The 14,049-nt window shown below is 59.0% G+C and overlaps 1 protein-coding gene across 8 annotated transcripts in view; it reads left to right on the forward strand.

The window, feature by feature from the left end:
* The window catches only part of SPEG (striated muscle enriched protein kinase), a 55,825-nt gene that overhangs the window by 7,648 nt on the left and 34,128 nt on the right, over window positions 1-14,049 (forward strand). For 4 of the 8 annotated variants that reach the window (XM_032354908.1, XM_032354898.1, XM_032354907.1 and 1 more), the window contains exons 2-7: window positions 1,588-1,617; window positions 2,199-2,288; window positions 2,372-2,708; window positions 5,514-6,823; window positions 8,617-8,760; window positions 9,101-9,283. In XM_032354908.1, the coding sequence (XP_032210799.1) occupies window positions 1,588-1,617; window positions 2,199-2,288; window positions 2,372-2,708; window positions 5,514-6,823; window positions 8,617-8,760; window positions 9,101-9,283 (2,094 nt within the window). Of the gene's footprint in view, window positions 1-634; window positions 678-1,587; window positions 1,618-2,198; window positions 2,289-2,371; window positions 2,709-5,513; window positions 6,824-8,616; window positions 8,761-9,100; window positions 9,284-14,049 lie in introns of all 8 variants that reach the window. The other 4 variants (XM_032354896.1, XM_032354900.1, XM_032354899.1 and 1 more) reach the window with 3 other exon arrangements.

The following is a 14,049-nucleotide window of genomic DNA, read 5'->3' on the forward strand; positions in this document are numbered from 1 at the left end:
CTGGAAGCCACGCACAGGGATTGAGCTCAATAAATTCCTGGAGCCCTGCCCTGTTCTCCGCGTACCCAGGCCTCCTTTCTGCATTCGTGAGGCTCTGGCCCTTGTTGGACCTTGCCCTCTGGTCCCCCATCAGCCTCCCTGCCCGGTTGACACCTATTTCAGGTATCTGTCCTCCCCATCCGCCCCTCCCCCAGCAGGAATCTGTGTCCTCATCCCTCCATCTCCCAGTCATCCAAGCACCCCCCCCCACCCCCATCTCTTCCTTCACGGCAGTCAGCCTGCTATCTTGTCTCCTAGCTTCTACTCTGGGGTGTCCCTCAGGTCTCCAGTCCTGTGAGCCTCTGTCGGATTCCCAGCATTTGACGGAAGCTTTGCTGTCCTCTCTTCTTCCTTCTCTGCTCCTCCCCAGAGCCAAGCTGGGTAGCCTGGAGCTCCTGCTAGAAGGGTTGAAAGGCAGGGAAGAGTGGAGACATTCCTTGCAGGGAAAGCTGTGCATTACCTCTGTGCGTTACCTTCCTCCTCCTCTCCAAGCCCCTGGAATGAATTTCTGTTTAATACAGAGTTTGGTTGGGAGGTAAGGGACAGCAGGAGTGAGCCTTCCTCTCAACAACTCATTCTGGCTTTTCTCTTTCAGAAAACCGGCCACTCCCGCCGGGCCTTTGGCCGACTCACCCATGGTGCGTGGACCACAGGCTACCTGCTCTAGCCCATGCCCACTCCTTCTCTTGGTGCATGTCTCTTCATGCTTCATGCCCAGGCCCTAAAGACAGCCTATGAGATGTGGGCTCCCCCAGTACACATCCATACTCACTCAAGGGGGTGCCCTGTACCCTGTAGCTGTGGGGGGAGGGGTCGAGGGGGGGGTGTCACTAGCACACCCCACCATGGACCTTGACTCAGGGTACTCCATCTGTGCGACCAAGTGGAGATGAGCTCACTGCCATGCTTTGGAACCCAGCACATGGCTCCTGCTTGTCATGGCACTCATAGAGAAACTGAGGCACAGAACCTGCTAGGAAATAGGCCAAGGAAACTTTGCGTAGCCTAATCACTGGGCACTTTTGAGGCCAATTCAGCAGTAGAAGAAAAGGATTAGGAAGAGAGTACCAGTCCCATCATGAGGCAGTTTGGGGGTTTGGTTTGCTAAGAAGGGTCAAAGCACAATGCAAATATTTTAAGAGAGGGTGGGCCTGACCCCTAATGGGTGGCCTGGGTCTGCGAGGCCTGACCACAAGTAGATGTGCGTGTGTGTGTGTGTGTGCGTGTGTGTGTATGTAAGTGTGCACACGTGGCCAGGGGCAGCAGTGAGAGTGCCAAGGGTATAGAATGGCTAGGGTAGTTGGAATTACCAGCCAAAGCATGTGTGCTCCCCAGCTGGGCACAGTGGGAGCCTGCAGGCTGTCAGGACTGGAGATGCTCTGCCCATTCCAGGTGTCTCCCTTCCCCTGCCCCATCCCCACAGGGCATTTCTGGACACTGGGTACCCTCATGCCCCCTTTGTCCTGTCTACCCACCATGCCCTGCCCCACAAACGCTCTGATAACAGTCTGTCCATGTCTCTCTCCTGCTGCTCCTATGGAAGCGAAGTTTTCCGCTCCTGCAGAAAGCAAAGTTACGGTAGGAAACTGGCTCTGGCCCTAGCCCTCCACTCCCCCCACCTCCCTGCCCGACCCCGGCCTCTCCTCACCCTGCCTCAGCTGCGCCCTGATGCATTCCTGCTGGTTCGGGGTGGAGGACAGGCCGGCCCTGCAGTTGGCCCAGTGCCCTGACCGTACGACTCTGAGGTGACTCCCTTTTGTTCCTGGGGTACCGGAACCCAAAATTTAGAGCCTTGGAACCTAGGATCTTGTTATTTGGGGGCTGTACAGGAACCTACACTATCACTAATGGGCAAGGATGGGGAGGGCTGAGACTCTGGTAATCTAGTAAGTGGCTGGGAGGGGCGGTGGCGGGTGGTTTTCAGGGCCAAGGAGCAGGGGTGAGTCGCCAGGGACCCCTAGGTGAAGCCACTGGACTGGCCTGAGTAACCCCATCTCGGCCGGGGGATTAGGTGGGTAAAAGAAGGGGAAGAGAAGTGTGGCAGCCCCCGCTGGTGGTGGTAAGATGGAGCCTGCTGCGGGGGAGGCAGGAGGAGACACAGGGAAGAGTTGGAGTCGGAGGGAGGAGGGCCCTGCCCACACAGACCCCTTCTTCTCCAGACTCGGAGACGGGCGAGGATGACATCAGCGATGTGCAGGGGACCCAGCGCCTGGAGCTTCGGGATGACGGGGACTTCAGCACCCCCACAGGTGAGCTCTCTGGGCTGCTCTAAAAGCAGGCAGGCGGGCTTCCCTGGGGAGGTGCCTGGGCTTCACCCTGCTCCTCTCTCTAGGGGGCTCCGACACCCTGGTGGGCACCTCCCTGGACACACCCCCGACCTCCGTGACAGGCACCTCAGAGGAGCAAGTGAGCTGGTGGGGCAGCGGGCAGACGGTCTTGGAGCAGGAAGCGGGCAGCAGGGGTGGCACCCGCCGCCCCCCGGGCAGCCCAAGGCAAGCACAGGCAACCGGGGCCGGGCCACGGCACCTGGGGGTGGAGCCGCTGGTGCGGGCGTCTCGAGCTAATCTGGTGGGCGCAAGCTGGGGGTCAGAGGATAGCCTTTCGGTGGCCAGTGACCTGTATGGCAGCGCATTCAGTCTATACAGAGGACGGGCGCTCTCCGTTCACGTGTAAGTAACGGCCTTCCCCGGGCCCGCGCTCTTCCACCTCACCGTGCCATCCCGCACTGCCCCTCACCGCTCCGTCGGCCTCCACACCTCTCTCCCCTGCACCATCCGTCCCTCTGTCCCTCTGTGCACTTCACCGCCCCTGCTGCCACCCCGGCCCCGGCTACCTACTCTGTCCTCCCACACCGCAGCCTCCCTCCTCCTGTGCCGTCACCACCCACAGCCTCCTGCTCCCACCTGTCCTGGCTCCCTGTGCCATCACCATGGTCTCGTGGACCCTTCTGTCCCTTCCTCATCCCCTCCAAGATCTCCACTTTCCCAGGGGCCCTCTCCTACCTCGCCCATTCAGGCTCCAGTTGTCCCCAGGATTCCCCCCCCCACCACCACCACTAGGGCCCCCTCCGTGCCTGCTGTCTCAGCAGCTGCTGCCTTTTCTTCTCTCTGCACATTCCTGTTCCCATGTGGGCCTTTTTCTGGGAGGAACGGAACCTTTCTGCAAGGCAGCTCCCGAGAGAGCAGGAGAGCAAGGGAGCAAGAGCGCGGCCGGGAGAGAGAAGAGAGTGAGGTGGTCAGGGAGTAGCTGGGGCCAGGGGCCTGGGCAAGCAGGATCCAGTCGGCTGTGTGGGAGGCAGGGGCAGGCAGACAGGGCTGGAGTCAGGGGGCTGGGGTGGAGGCAGCGGGCTGGGAGTGATGCAGGCAGGGAGCATGTGAGGGCCTGGTGGGAAATGCCTGTGCATGGGCGGGGTTGGGGGGTGGTAAAGATTGTCCTGGCAGGGGGTGGCAAGGAGCCCTGAGCCGGAGGTGTTGGAGTGAGGCGTCGGAGCCATTTTTGGAGATTGGGGGGCTGGCAGATACAGGAGGGAGTGCTATAGTAGAAGAGGGGAGTGGCTGATGATGGAGGTATTGGGGGACATTTGGGGAGCTGAGAGGGACCTAACTTGTGGTGGGTATGGGTGCGTGGGGGAGGGACCATCTCCTCATCATGGAGGAGAAGGAAGGAGCCTTGGGGGGCAGGGCAGGGAGGCTGTTTTGGAGGTGATTGCAATGGCTAGTGGTAGGCAAGGGAGAGGTCTGGGGCAGGGGAGGCTCCCTGGCTTTATCTGGTTTGCAGGAACCAGGCGCTGCTGAGCCCTGGACTGGCCTTTTCCTTCCCTGCTTTCCTTTGCCAGGCCTCAGCCTGAGCCTGGAGTTGCTATGGCAACTTCTGAGGAACCCATTTCCTTAGTGATGTCTGTGGTACAGAGGCTGGCCCAGGGCTCGGAACTGCTGGCAAGAGGCCTCCACTGCTGTCCCCAATTTCCCTCGGATTTCTCTAGGAGCCTCATCCAGTTCCCAGAGGCCATTCCTCGGGGACTCTGCTGTCCTTCCCCCAGAGTAGACCCTGCCTCCCCTCAGGTGGCTGGTTGAGGTTCTGTTCCCTCAGGGCACCGTGGATTGCCACTCTACCCCTCACCTCTCTCCCCCCAGTCAGCGGTGGGGCCTGCAGGGGCTGGGTGTATGCATGTAATCTGAAATGGCCTTCCACTCAGGCACCCCTAGAACTTCTGCTGTGGCCAGTACCCTATTTCTCGTGCCTTCCGTGACCTCAGAATCCTAGACACTTGGAAGGAAAAAGGGCTCAGGAGTCAGACTGCCTAGGTGTTGGTCCTGGCACCAGCCATTTCCTAGCTGGATCACCTTGGTGAGGCACTTTACGTCTTGAGCCTCAGTTTCTTCATCTGTAAGTGGAGAGCGCTCCTAGCTCAGAGAACTGTTGGGAAGATACCGGGAGGGAATGCATTTTAAGCCTTTAGTACACGCCTGGCCCCCAGTAAGGATTCAGTGAGCCATTTCCTGATTCATTAAGCTCTTCCTAATGTGTCAGGTATGATGTTAATATCTCAGATTCCTTTCCTGGCTCATCTTTCTGCTCAAGAGTCCAGAGGGGGAAACTGAGGCCCAGCTCTTGGGCAGGAAAGCTCTGTGGGGGAGAGGGGTACTCTGAGCTGACCAGTTTCTTCCCTCTTCCTCTTCTCCCACACCCCTTCTTCAGGCCCACGCAGTAGTTATTTCTGAGCTGAGTTATTTCTGAGCATACCCCTTTGGGGGAGCTTCTGAGCTGGGGGGGTGGGCGGCGAGTCGGGCAGAGATGGTAGGGTGGTTTCAAAGGACTCAAGTTAATTTTCCCAGAAGCAGGACCGTGTCAAAGGCCTGTAGTGGAGGCAGATTGATCAAAGGGAAGGGGAACCTGGTTCTTCTACTCCCACCCCAGGGACCTCAGCTGCCACCTGCTGTGTGGAGCGCTGCTGAGGGGCTAGGTAGTCCCAGAGATAGGGTGTGGCTCCCAGAAGGGACTGCCTGTTCTTCTAGGGGTGTGTCCTGCTGAGGCTGGGCAGGGCTGTGGGGGCCAGCTGGGGGCAGGAATGAGGGGGAGGCTGCATTCCCGAGAGGGCCCCTCCCCACCTACCCCCCCCCCCTTTCCTCACGTTTGGGTCCTAAGCTCATTCTTTTCTCTCTCACCTCGCTGTTGTCTTTCTGCTGTTTCCCAGCTTCCGGGGCTGGGGGGAGGGGGCTGGCCAGAGCCCTGGGGGCTGAGTCTGTACTTGGGCCCAGCTTCCAGCCCAGTCTTCTGGTGCCAGGGCTGCCAGCCTCTCCCCAGCACCTGCTCTGGCTGTTCCTTACTCTGGTGGGTGGGGAGGGGGAGCCGGTCTGACCCATGTCACCCCCAAGCCTTCCCAGCATGCCCCACCGTCCAAATCCTGTCATGAGCTGAAGGTCTGGGAGGGGCGAGCCCTAAATCTTCTACCCCTCTTCGTCTTGGTTCTGCAGCAGTGTCCCTCAGAGCGGCTTGCACAGGGAGGAGCCTGATCTTCAGCCTCAGCCGGCCAGTGAAGCCCCCCGTCGCCCCGCCCTACCGCCTCCCTCCAAATCCGCACTGCTGCCCCCACCGTCCCCTCGGGTGGGCAAGCGGCCCCCGCCCGGACCCAGCGCCCAGCCCCCGGCCACCCCCACATCACCCCACCGGCGCACGCAGGAGCCGGTGCCGCCCGAGGACGCCACCGCCGAAGACAAGCGAGGGAAAAAGTCCAAGTCGTCGGGGCCCTCGCTGGCGGGCACTGCGGAGTCCCGGCCCCAGACGCCACTGAGCGAGGCCTCGGGCCGCCTCTCGGCACTGGGCCGCTCGCCCAGGCTGGTGCGCGCCGGCTCCCGCATCCTGGACAAGCTGCAGTTCTTCGAGGAGCGACGGCGCAGCCTGGAGCGCAGCGACTCGCCGCCGGCGCCCCTGCGGCCATGGGTGCCCCTGCGCAAGGCCCGCTCGCTGGAGCAGCCCAAATCCGAGGGCGGAGCGCCCTGGGGCACACCTGGGACCTCCCAGGAGGAGCTGCGGGCCACGGGCAGCGTGGCCGAGAGGCGCCGCCTGTTCCAGCAGAAGGCGGCCTCGCTGGACGAGCGCACACGGCAGCGCAGCCCGGCCTCCGACCTTGAGCTGCGCTTCGCCCAGGAGCTGGGCCGCATACGTCGCTCCACATCGAGGGAGGAACTGGTGCGCTCGCACGAGTCCCTGCGCGCCACGCTGCAGCGCGCCCCGTCCCCTCGAGAGCCTGGCGAGCTCCCACTTTTCTCCCGGCCTTCCACCCCCAAGACCCCTCGGGCCGAGAGCCCCGCCGCCGCTGCTGCTCCCCAACCGCCTCCTCCGAGCGTCGCCGGGAAACCCGGGGACGAGCAGGGGCGGCCCAAGAGCCGCGGGCCGGCCGGCAGGACGGAGCTGGGGGAAGGCCCGCAGCAGGAGGTTAGGCGCCGGGACCAGTTCCCGCTGACCCGGGGCAGAGCCATCCAAGAGTGCCGGAGCCCCGTGCCGCCCCCTGCCACCACCGATCCCCCTGAGGCCAGGACGAGAGCACCTCCGGGTCGGAAGCGTGAGCCCCCAGCGCAGGCGGTGCGCTTCCTGCCCTGGGCTGTGCCGGGCCAGGAGGGCGCTGCTGTGCCTCAGACCTTGGAGAAGAACAGGGCGGGGCCTGAGGCTGAGAAGAGGCTGCGCAGAGGGCCTGAGGAGGATGGTCCTTGGGGGGCCTGGGATCGCCGGGGTCCCCGCGGCCAGGGCAGAGGTCGTCGGGCCCGGCCCACCTCGCCTGAGCTGGGTAAGGCCTCGGCGAGGGCCGAGAAGGTGCGGAGAGCCGGGTGGGAGGGCGTTTTGGGAGAGCTGCTGGGCAGTTGTGAGGGTGCGGTTTTACCGGGAAGCTACAGACCCAGGTTTCAGTTTGAGTGACGGATTGTGAAGGTCCTTGTGCTAGAACCTGCTGGCTGGTGAGGCAGTATGCAAGTGTGTTTTGGTGGAGGCTGAGTGGAGCTGAGACCTGACCAAAGAAAGGTCCCAGATGCTTGCATATGTGCCCTGGGTCCATGGGGCTGCAGGAGCAAGGATCTAACCCAGGTGGGAGGTGGTGGTGGAAACCTAAGGAATCCCACTCCTCTGTGTGGGAAGAGACGGAAATCCATCTCAGTAAGTAATTGAGGTCAGGTCCCCAGGAGAGGCGAGCTCTGGTCCAGCCAACTCAGCCCAGTACTGTCCCCTGACCCATCCATGGCCATGACTGTTGGACCCAGTCTTTCAAGCTAGCCTCTCCCCCATCCTTGAGTCCTTGTATGGCTGTGCTGACTGTAGGCACATGCCAGCCTGTGTGTCGTGTCTTAGTCTTCCTGGGGACGGTGGCCAACAGCAAGAATGCTCCCCTGTACCTAACTGCTTACCCTGAACTCCAGCTCAGGATCTGCTCCTGGATGGAGGCAGAGGCCTCTGCTCGCTGCACCCAGGACACCTGGTCAGGGTCTCTCATTGCGCTTACCACCCTGGGTTTTTCGTCATTATATTTTTCGTGGAAGGAGTTATTCTATTTCTGTCTTTTTCGTGGAGTATCATCTCAACGTTTTTAGAGATAATTAGGTACATGTCCATCATCCTAGTAGCCACATTATTTTACCCCACAACACAGGCACTGCATGAACCAGGCTTCGGGGTTCTATTTTAACCTGTTTGCCTGCTCTGCAAGAGGTTGGGTGTTAGTTATCAGCTCCATCTTCCAGATAACGAAAGAGAGGCGCAGAGATGTTATCTAATTTGTCCAAGGTTACGGAGCTGGAAAACAGCTTAGTTGGGATTCTCACTGCTCTTCTGGCCATCTACCAGACTGTACCTTGTCTGGCTTAGAGAACATCAGGGGTGGAAAGCGCCCAGAGGGGTCCACTACAGTGGAGCTTCAGGATACTTTGTTTGCACGAGCTTCCTGTAAACGCTTCTTATGTCTGGCTGTCTCCCTGGTACTCAGACAAGCTTAGCATGCCGTGGGCGCGGTGTTACTGCTTGGTGCACGGATGGAATCAAAGCCCATTCATGAGGCTCTCAGACGGCTCCCGGACACACCTGCTGCTCCCTCTTTTGAATCCAGTGGCATCACTAATATGACAACTTACCTGATGTTTGCCCTGTGACAGCGGTGTTAACCGCTTGAGGCTTCGGTCACTGTTAGCTTGTACTGTCTCTTTGGAATCTGGTAACACCTTGTGCTGTTCTAAGAGCACTTCCATAAAACAGGGGCTGATCTACGCAGTGACTGATTTGTATAAAGACAGGCATGACACAGTCTGGGCCTTCCACCACAAACCTCAGTGACCATGGCTGAGGTTGGGAAGCCAAACTAACATGGAGTCCTGGCTGCCTGTTTGAGAACCACCCCCCTCCCACTGCTTCTGTCTTTTCTTCCCTGTCTCAGGACATTCAGGAGAGAGACCCCTTAATCCCCCAGCCCCCACCTTCTAGAAGCCCTTCTCTCTGGGTTTGGCTTTCTAAGATCCGAGGATACCATTATCCCCTCTCTCCCTGAGTCATCCCCACAGGGACCTTGTCCCCTTACCCTGTTACCCATGTCTCTGGCAGAGTCTTCAGATGACTCATATGTGTCTGCTGGGGAAGAGCCCCTCGAGGCCCCCGTGTTTGAGATCCCCCTGCAGAATGTGGTGGCGGCCCCAGGGTCAGACGTGCTGCTCAAGTGTATCATCACTGCCAATCCCCTGCCCCAAGGTGAGCTCTGGGGCTGGGCCCAGGCTGAGGTTGAGACAGCGAGTGGGAAGTCTCCCGCTCAGTCCTTGGAGGAGAGGGTAGGGGAGGAGGGACATTTGCTCCTTGGGGCTGTGTGTGTGTGTGTGTGTGTGTGTGTGTGTGTGTGTTAGGAGAGCTTTCCCAGAATCCCCCGGGAGAGGGGAGGGCAGACCTGGGCTTCTGTGAATGAGATGGGGGAGCCCTCAGAATTCCCTAGGGTGGGGAGCGGAGTGGTTTGGGCTCTGTGGAGGGGGAGGGGAGATTTGCCCCCAGTGGACTACTGTGGACCATGGCCACCAGTCATCCCGCTCCTTCCCCACAGTGTCCTGGCAGAAGGATGGGTCCGCGCTGCGCAGTGATGGCCGCCTTCTCATCCGGGCAGAGGGCGAGCGGCACACCTTGCTGCTCAGGGAGGCCCGGGCCGCTGATGCCGGGAGTTACACAGCCACCGCCACCAACGAGCTGGGGCAGGCCAGCTGTGCCGCCGTGCTGGCCGTGAGACCTGGTAGGGAGCCTGTGAGCCCGGGGCCCTGGGTGGGATGAACCTCGACCCTTCCCTCTCCCAAACCTAGAGCTCAGGCTCTGGGCCAGGGGGCATCGTCTGTTCTCACATGTCGGCTGCTCTGCTGGAAGCATTCTAAGTGGCCTGGCCTTGGAGCCCGGGCCAGATTCCCAAAGGCACACACAATGCTGGCCAATTCATGAAGTCGCTGAGATTTGTCTTCACATATCCTCTAAATGCCATCCTCCCTTGGCATTTCCCTAAAAATGGTCCTATGGGGAAAGCAAATTATCCTTGAGTCTCTGAGAAAAAGACTCTCCCAGCTCAAAGGGCTTAAAAGCCATCAGGAGCCTTCTGAGGTCATTTCCTGTAGAACAGTACCCCCTCCCTGCCAAGCAAAAAGGATGCTTTTAAGTGCCACAACCCTTCCCCACACCCTTGGTCCTTCTGTTGAACCCAAAGCCTTACAAGACAGGGAAGCTGAGAGCACCTCGCTGGAGATGGCTGTGGCTGAGGCCGCCTTGCTTTCTATTTTTACGAAAGCCCTCACTTGGTGTTGGACTGCTTCCTTTGGGTGTAAGCCCAGTTTCTTTCAGGTTTAGGGTAGGGCTGGATGGGTGTCAGTGGGCATGGCTAGTTCTGCCCATTCAGGTTGCTGGGTCTGACGGTGTGCTGACCCTGGGCAGTGGGGGCAGGGGAGGTGAGGCTGGGTTGGGGGGGCTGTCCAGAAGGAAAAGACACAGAATCAACCCTCCAGGATATTAGCACTGGGTCATCAAGCTAGATCAGAGGACCTGGGTTGGAGGACAGAGGAGCATCAAGCCATGGGTCAGATTTATGGGGTGCTGGGTTGAGAGGCGCAGGGGCCCTGAAGGCCATCGGGGTGTAGAGAGGCAGCAGGAGGCTCTGGGCATGGGACAGCACGCCCAACGGCACATGCTGCTCGGTCCCTTTCACTGGACACAGCCTGTCTTGCTGTGGGCCCAGGACTTTTGGACCTTTACCATAAGGGTGATTTTGGTGCTATCTACCCTAAGCCCCCGTCCTGCATTTGATTCTTTTGTTTGCGCCCATCTGGCTCTGCAGAATAGCAAGCCTTCCTTAGCTCCCATACCCCTCCCAGGAGCCGGTGTTTCAGACATTCTCCTTTTCCTCGCCCCTCCCTCCGCGCTGATTCATGCTGGCCCTCCACGCGTGCTTCCGTCCTTCTGTCACCTCTGGGATCTGGCCTGTGACTCAGCTCCCAGCTCTCCTCAGGGGGCCTGGGGCTAGCTCCAGGACTCTGGTCAATATCTGGCTTGGGCTGAGATCTGGCAAGGAGGATGGGGGGGGGGGTGTTCCGATACCGGCCTGTGGCCACTGGGAGCCTTTTAAGGTTGGGAAGAAGGCTTGGGGCAAGGCAGCTGTCCGGACTTGACTGGGAGCTCTGTGTTTGTCGTACTCAACCTCCCTGCCCTTCAGTTTCCTCCTTTGTGTGATTCTACCGCCTCACGAACAAAAGCAAATGGTTGAGCAGGCTTTATGTGAAGCAGTAGGCAAATGTTAGCTGTTAGCGTTATTAACAGGTGCCGTTGTGCCCAGGTTTCCACGAGACTCCAGGAATCTGCCTTTTCCTTTTCTGCCCATTCTTCAGACTGTCTTAGGGATTCCTCCCCTGCTTTTACCAGGCCCGCGGCCCCAGCTTTTCCCTATTTCCCAGCCTTTGGGTCCTCAGCCCACTGTGGCATGTCTGTGTCTCCCCGCAACCCCGCCCACCCTGGGGAGCCAGACAGGCTTCATCGCATTAGTCTGTGGCACTGGGCTTTGCCCCCAGAGAGCAGCCCCCATAAGTCATGCTGACTCCGCCCCAGGGCTCTCTTGGCGGAAGCAGACTTTATTCCCCTACAAGGCACTGTTTGGTCCGGCGCAGTTGGACAAGGGCCAGTGGACCTGGAGAGCAGCAGAGTGGGCGGAACCAGGGGGTGGCACAGACTTTTGGCCAGGACGGGGGTCTCAGGCCTGCACTGTGTGCGGAGTGAGGGGGTGGGAATAAGAAGGGGAGTCAGGCAGTGTGGCCCTGTGACTGCAGGGGCGGGGTAGTGGGGGGCAGGCAGGAAGGCGGGGGAGTCAGACGAGGGAGGGAGTGTGTAGTGTCTGATAGGAAGAGGTCTTCTGGAACGACCTCCCTTTCTTGTTCCTTAACCCCCCACCCACCCTGTGGCCCTGGCAACCAGGCCTGGCTGCACAGTGCCCTGTTGGGGTGCCCACCCCCAAAGAGTGTGCTTTGGAGAGCTCCCAGAGCTCAGTTCCTGGTTGGGAACCATGGGTAACTAGACAGCGTAGTTGCTCAGGCATTGGAGGGCAGCATCTGGTTCTCATCACCCCTGCCCCGGGGCCCCTTCTAGCCTGCCCCAGCCAGCCCACTGAGGACTTCTGCTGCAGCCACAGTTGTTCTCCCAAAGGGGGTATGTGTGTTGGGGCGGGTGGCTGGGGAGAGTGAGAGGTATGCTTACCTGGAGCTGAGCATTCTTAACTACCCACGTCTGTCACACGACATTTACTGATACGGCCTGGCTGCCAGCTTGGAGAAGGAGATGATAGGTGGTGATACACCCATTTTACAGATAGGAAGACATAAACATGGAGAATGAAGCGACATAGAGCTAGCCCAAGGCCCGCCACCTTTACTGAGCAGCTATAACTGGCCTAGGAACGTCATACGCAGCAGGTGATTGGCGGTGCTGGAAATGCGCTCAGGTGGTGGCGGAACAGGAGGGCATAGATGGGCATTTCCTGAGCGCTCCCTGCGTACCCAGCCCTGTGTCGCTTGCCTTACCACATTTACTCTTGCCCGGGTTTTGTTGTTATGCCCACATTACACACGAGCGAGCTGAGACTTGGAAAGCCCCCCAGCAAAGTGCGTTAGAGAAATGCTGATCAGTAGAACTTTTTGCCATGAGGGAAATGTTCCAGATGCACCTAATCCAGTATGGTAGCCACTAGCCACGTGTGGCTGTTGAGCTCCTGAACTGTGGCTAGTTCGATCACGGGCACTGGATTTTTCTTTTCTTTATGTTTTAATGAAGATGCGTGTAAGTAGTCTCAGGGGCCTAGGGCCTATGCTGTTGGGTGCTCAGCTCTAGGAACAGAGGGCCACTTGGGGGCTGATGGTGATTCGAAGCCCTGTCCTTGGGTCTCCCAAGCCTCCACTTTTCAGCGTTAAGAAAGAATTTGTGCTCATGAGCTCCCGCTGGTTGGGGAGCAGGGTGAGGGGAGGAAGGCAGATGCCCTCGTTGGGTGGGTCTCATGGGGGCTTTTCTGTCCTTCCTCCCTGCGCTCCCCATCTCCACTGTGGCGATGATCCTGCTTTGTCTCCCTGCGTGCATGTGGGATCACGTTTGGCTCATCTCCACCTTGGGTCTGACAGGAGGCCCTTTGGGTGCTGGTCAGGAGGAAGACGGATATGGGGGCTCCATCCTTTTGCCTTCGGTCCTCCCTCAAGCATAGATCTTGTATATTTGAACCTAAGGTTCTAGCATTTTCTGGCTGAGACCTTGGCCTCTTCCTCTTTCCTTAGCTGGCTATAGTTTTATCACCTGTGAGGTGAGGGTCTGTATGTCCCCTGGGCTTAACTTACTGGGTGAGATTTATGAGGCCCTGTGGGGATGAGGGGTAGCTAAGGACTTTTGGGCCAGAGGATATGGCTTTTCAGAGCTCCTTCTGGCCCTCCCATAGGAATGACACCATCATAACAGGACAGACTTTGGTTATAGGGGCTCAGGAGTATAAAGGGAAAGGCACCAGCATCTGCCTGTGCCTCTTCTCCTGGCTGTGGCTGCCACAGTCACAGCCTCTCCCTGTGAAGGCAGGAGCTGCCAACGGAGGCGACCTCGGAATGCCACATGACCCCGTTGCCTATCCTTGAAGGGGTTTGGTCATCATCTGAAAGAACAGTGTAGGCCCCTTGACCAGACTCAACCCTTCCTTCCTACTCCTGGCTTCCAGAAGCAAGTTGGCCCCAGGGGGTGTCTCCCAAGGCTGCTCCCTCACGTGGGTGTTGTCACATTCAGCCCCACAGAAGAATGGACACCTAGTCCACTTTGGGCGCCAGTGCTTTGTCCAGCACAGAGCATCTCCTTATAATCACGCGTGGGGAGTTAACGGTTGCTGTGGCTAGGTCAGACCAGCTGTGGCAAGTTCTCTTGGCTTCTTCATCCATTGAAACCAAAACAGAAACCTCTTCTCCTCTGGAAGGGGCCATACCCGCTGCAGGCCTACTTGCATCTCCCTCTGCCCTCGGGCTCGCTGACTTGCACAGTGGCGCGAGCACAGCGGACGTTTAGAGGAACCCGCTCTGGAGACAGTGCCTGTGGAATGCGGGTCGGGAATGGCCGGGCCCCGGATGAGGGCTTGCTGACTCTGCGTGTCACCCCGTCCCTCCGAAGCCTTGAGGAGTTCCCCTTGGCCTTCAGAGTGAAGGCCCCGCTCTAGTGCCCATCTGGACCTGAAGACCTGGGACGTGGGAGCCCCTGCTCTAACTCTGTCAGCTTTACTCAGTTTGGGGGCCAGCAGTTTGAGCTACGATCGTCTGCATGTTCTTTTTTTTTTTTTTTTAAGATTTTATTTATTTATTTGACAGACAGGGATCACAAGTAGGCAGAGTGGCAGGCAGAGAGAAAGGAGGAAGCAGGCTCCCTGCTGAGCAGAGAGCCGGATGCTGGGCTTGATCCCAGGACCCTGGGATCATGACCTGAACCGAAGGCAGAGGCTTTAACCCACTGAGCCACCCA

The sequence above is a fragment of the Mustela erminea genome, chromosome 8, assembly GCF_009829155.1.
Source record: "Mustela erminea isolate mMusErm1 chromosome 8, mMusErm1.Pri, whole genome shotgun sequence".
In the NCBI taxonomy this organism is placed as follows: domain Eukaryota; kingdom Metazoa; phylum Chordata; class Mammalia; order Carnivora; family Mustelidae; genus Mustela; species Mustela erminea.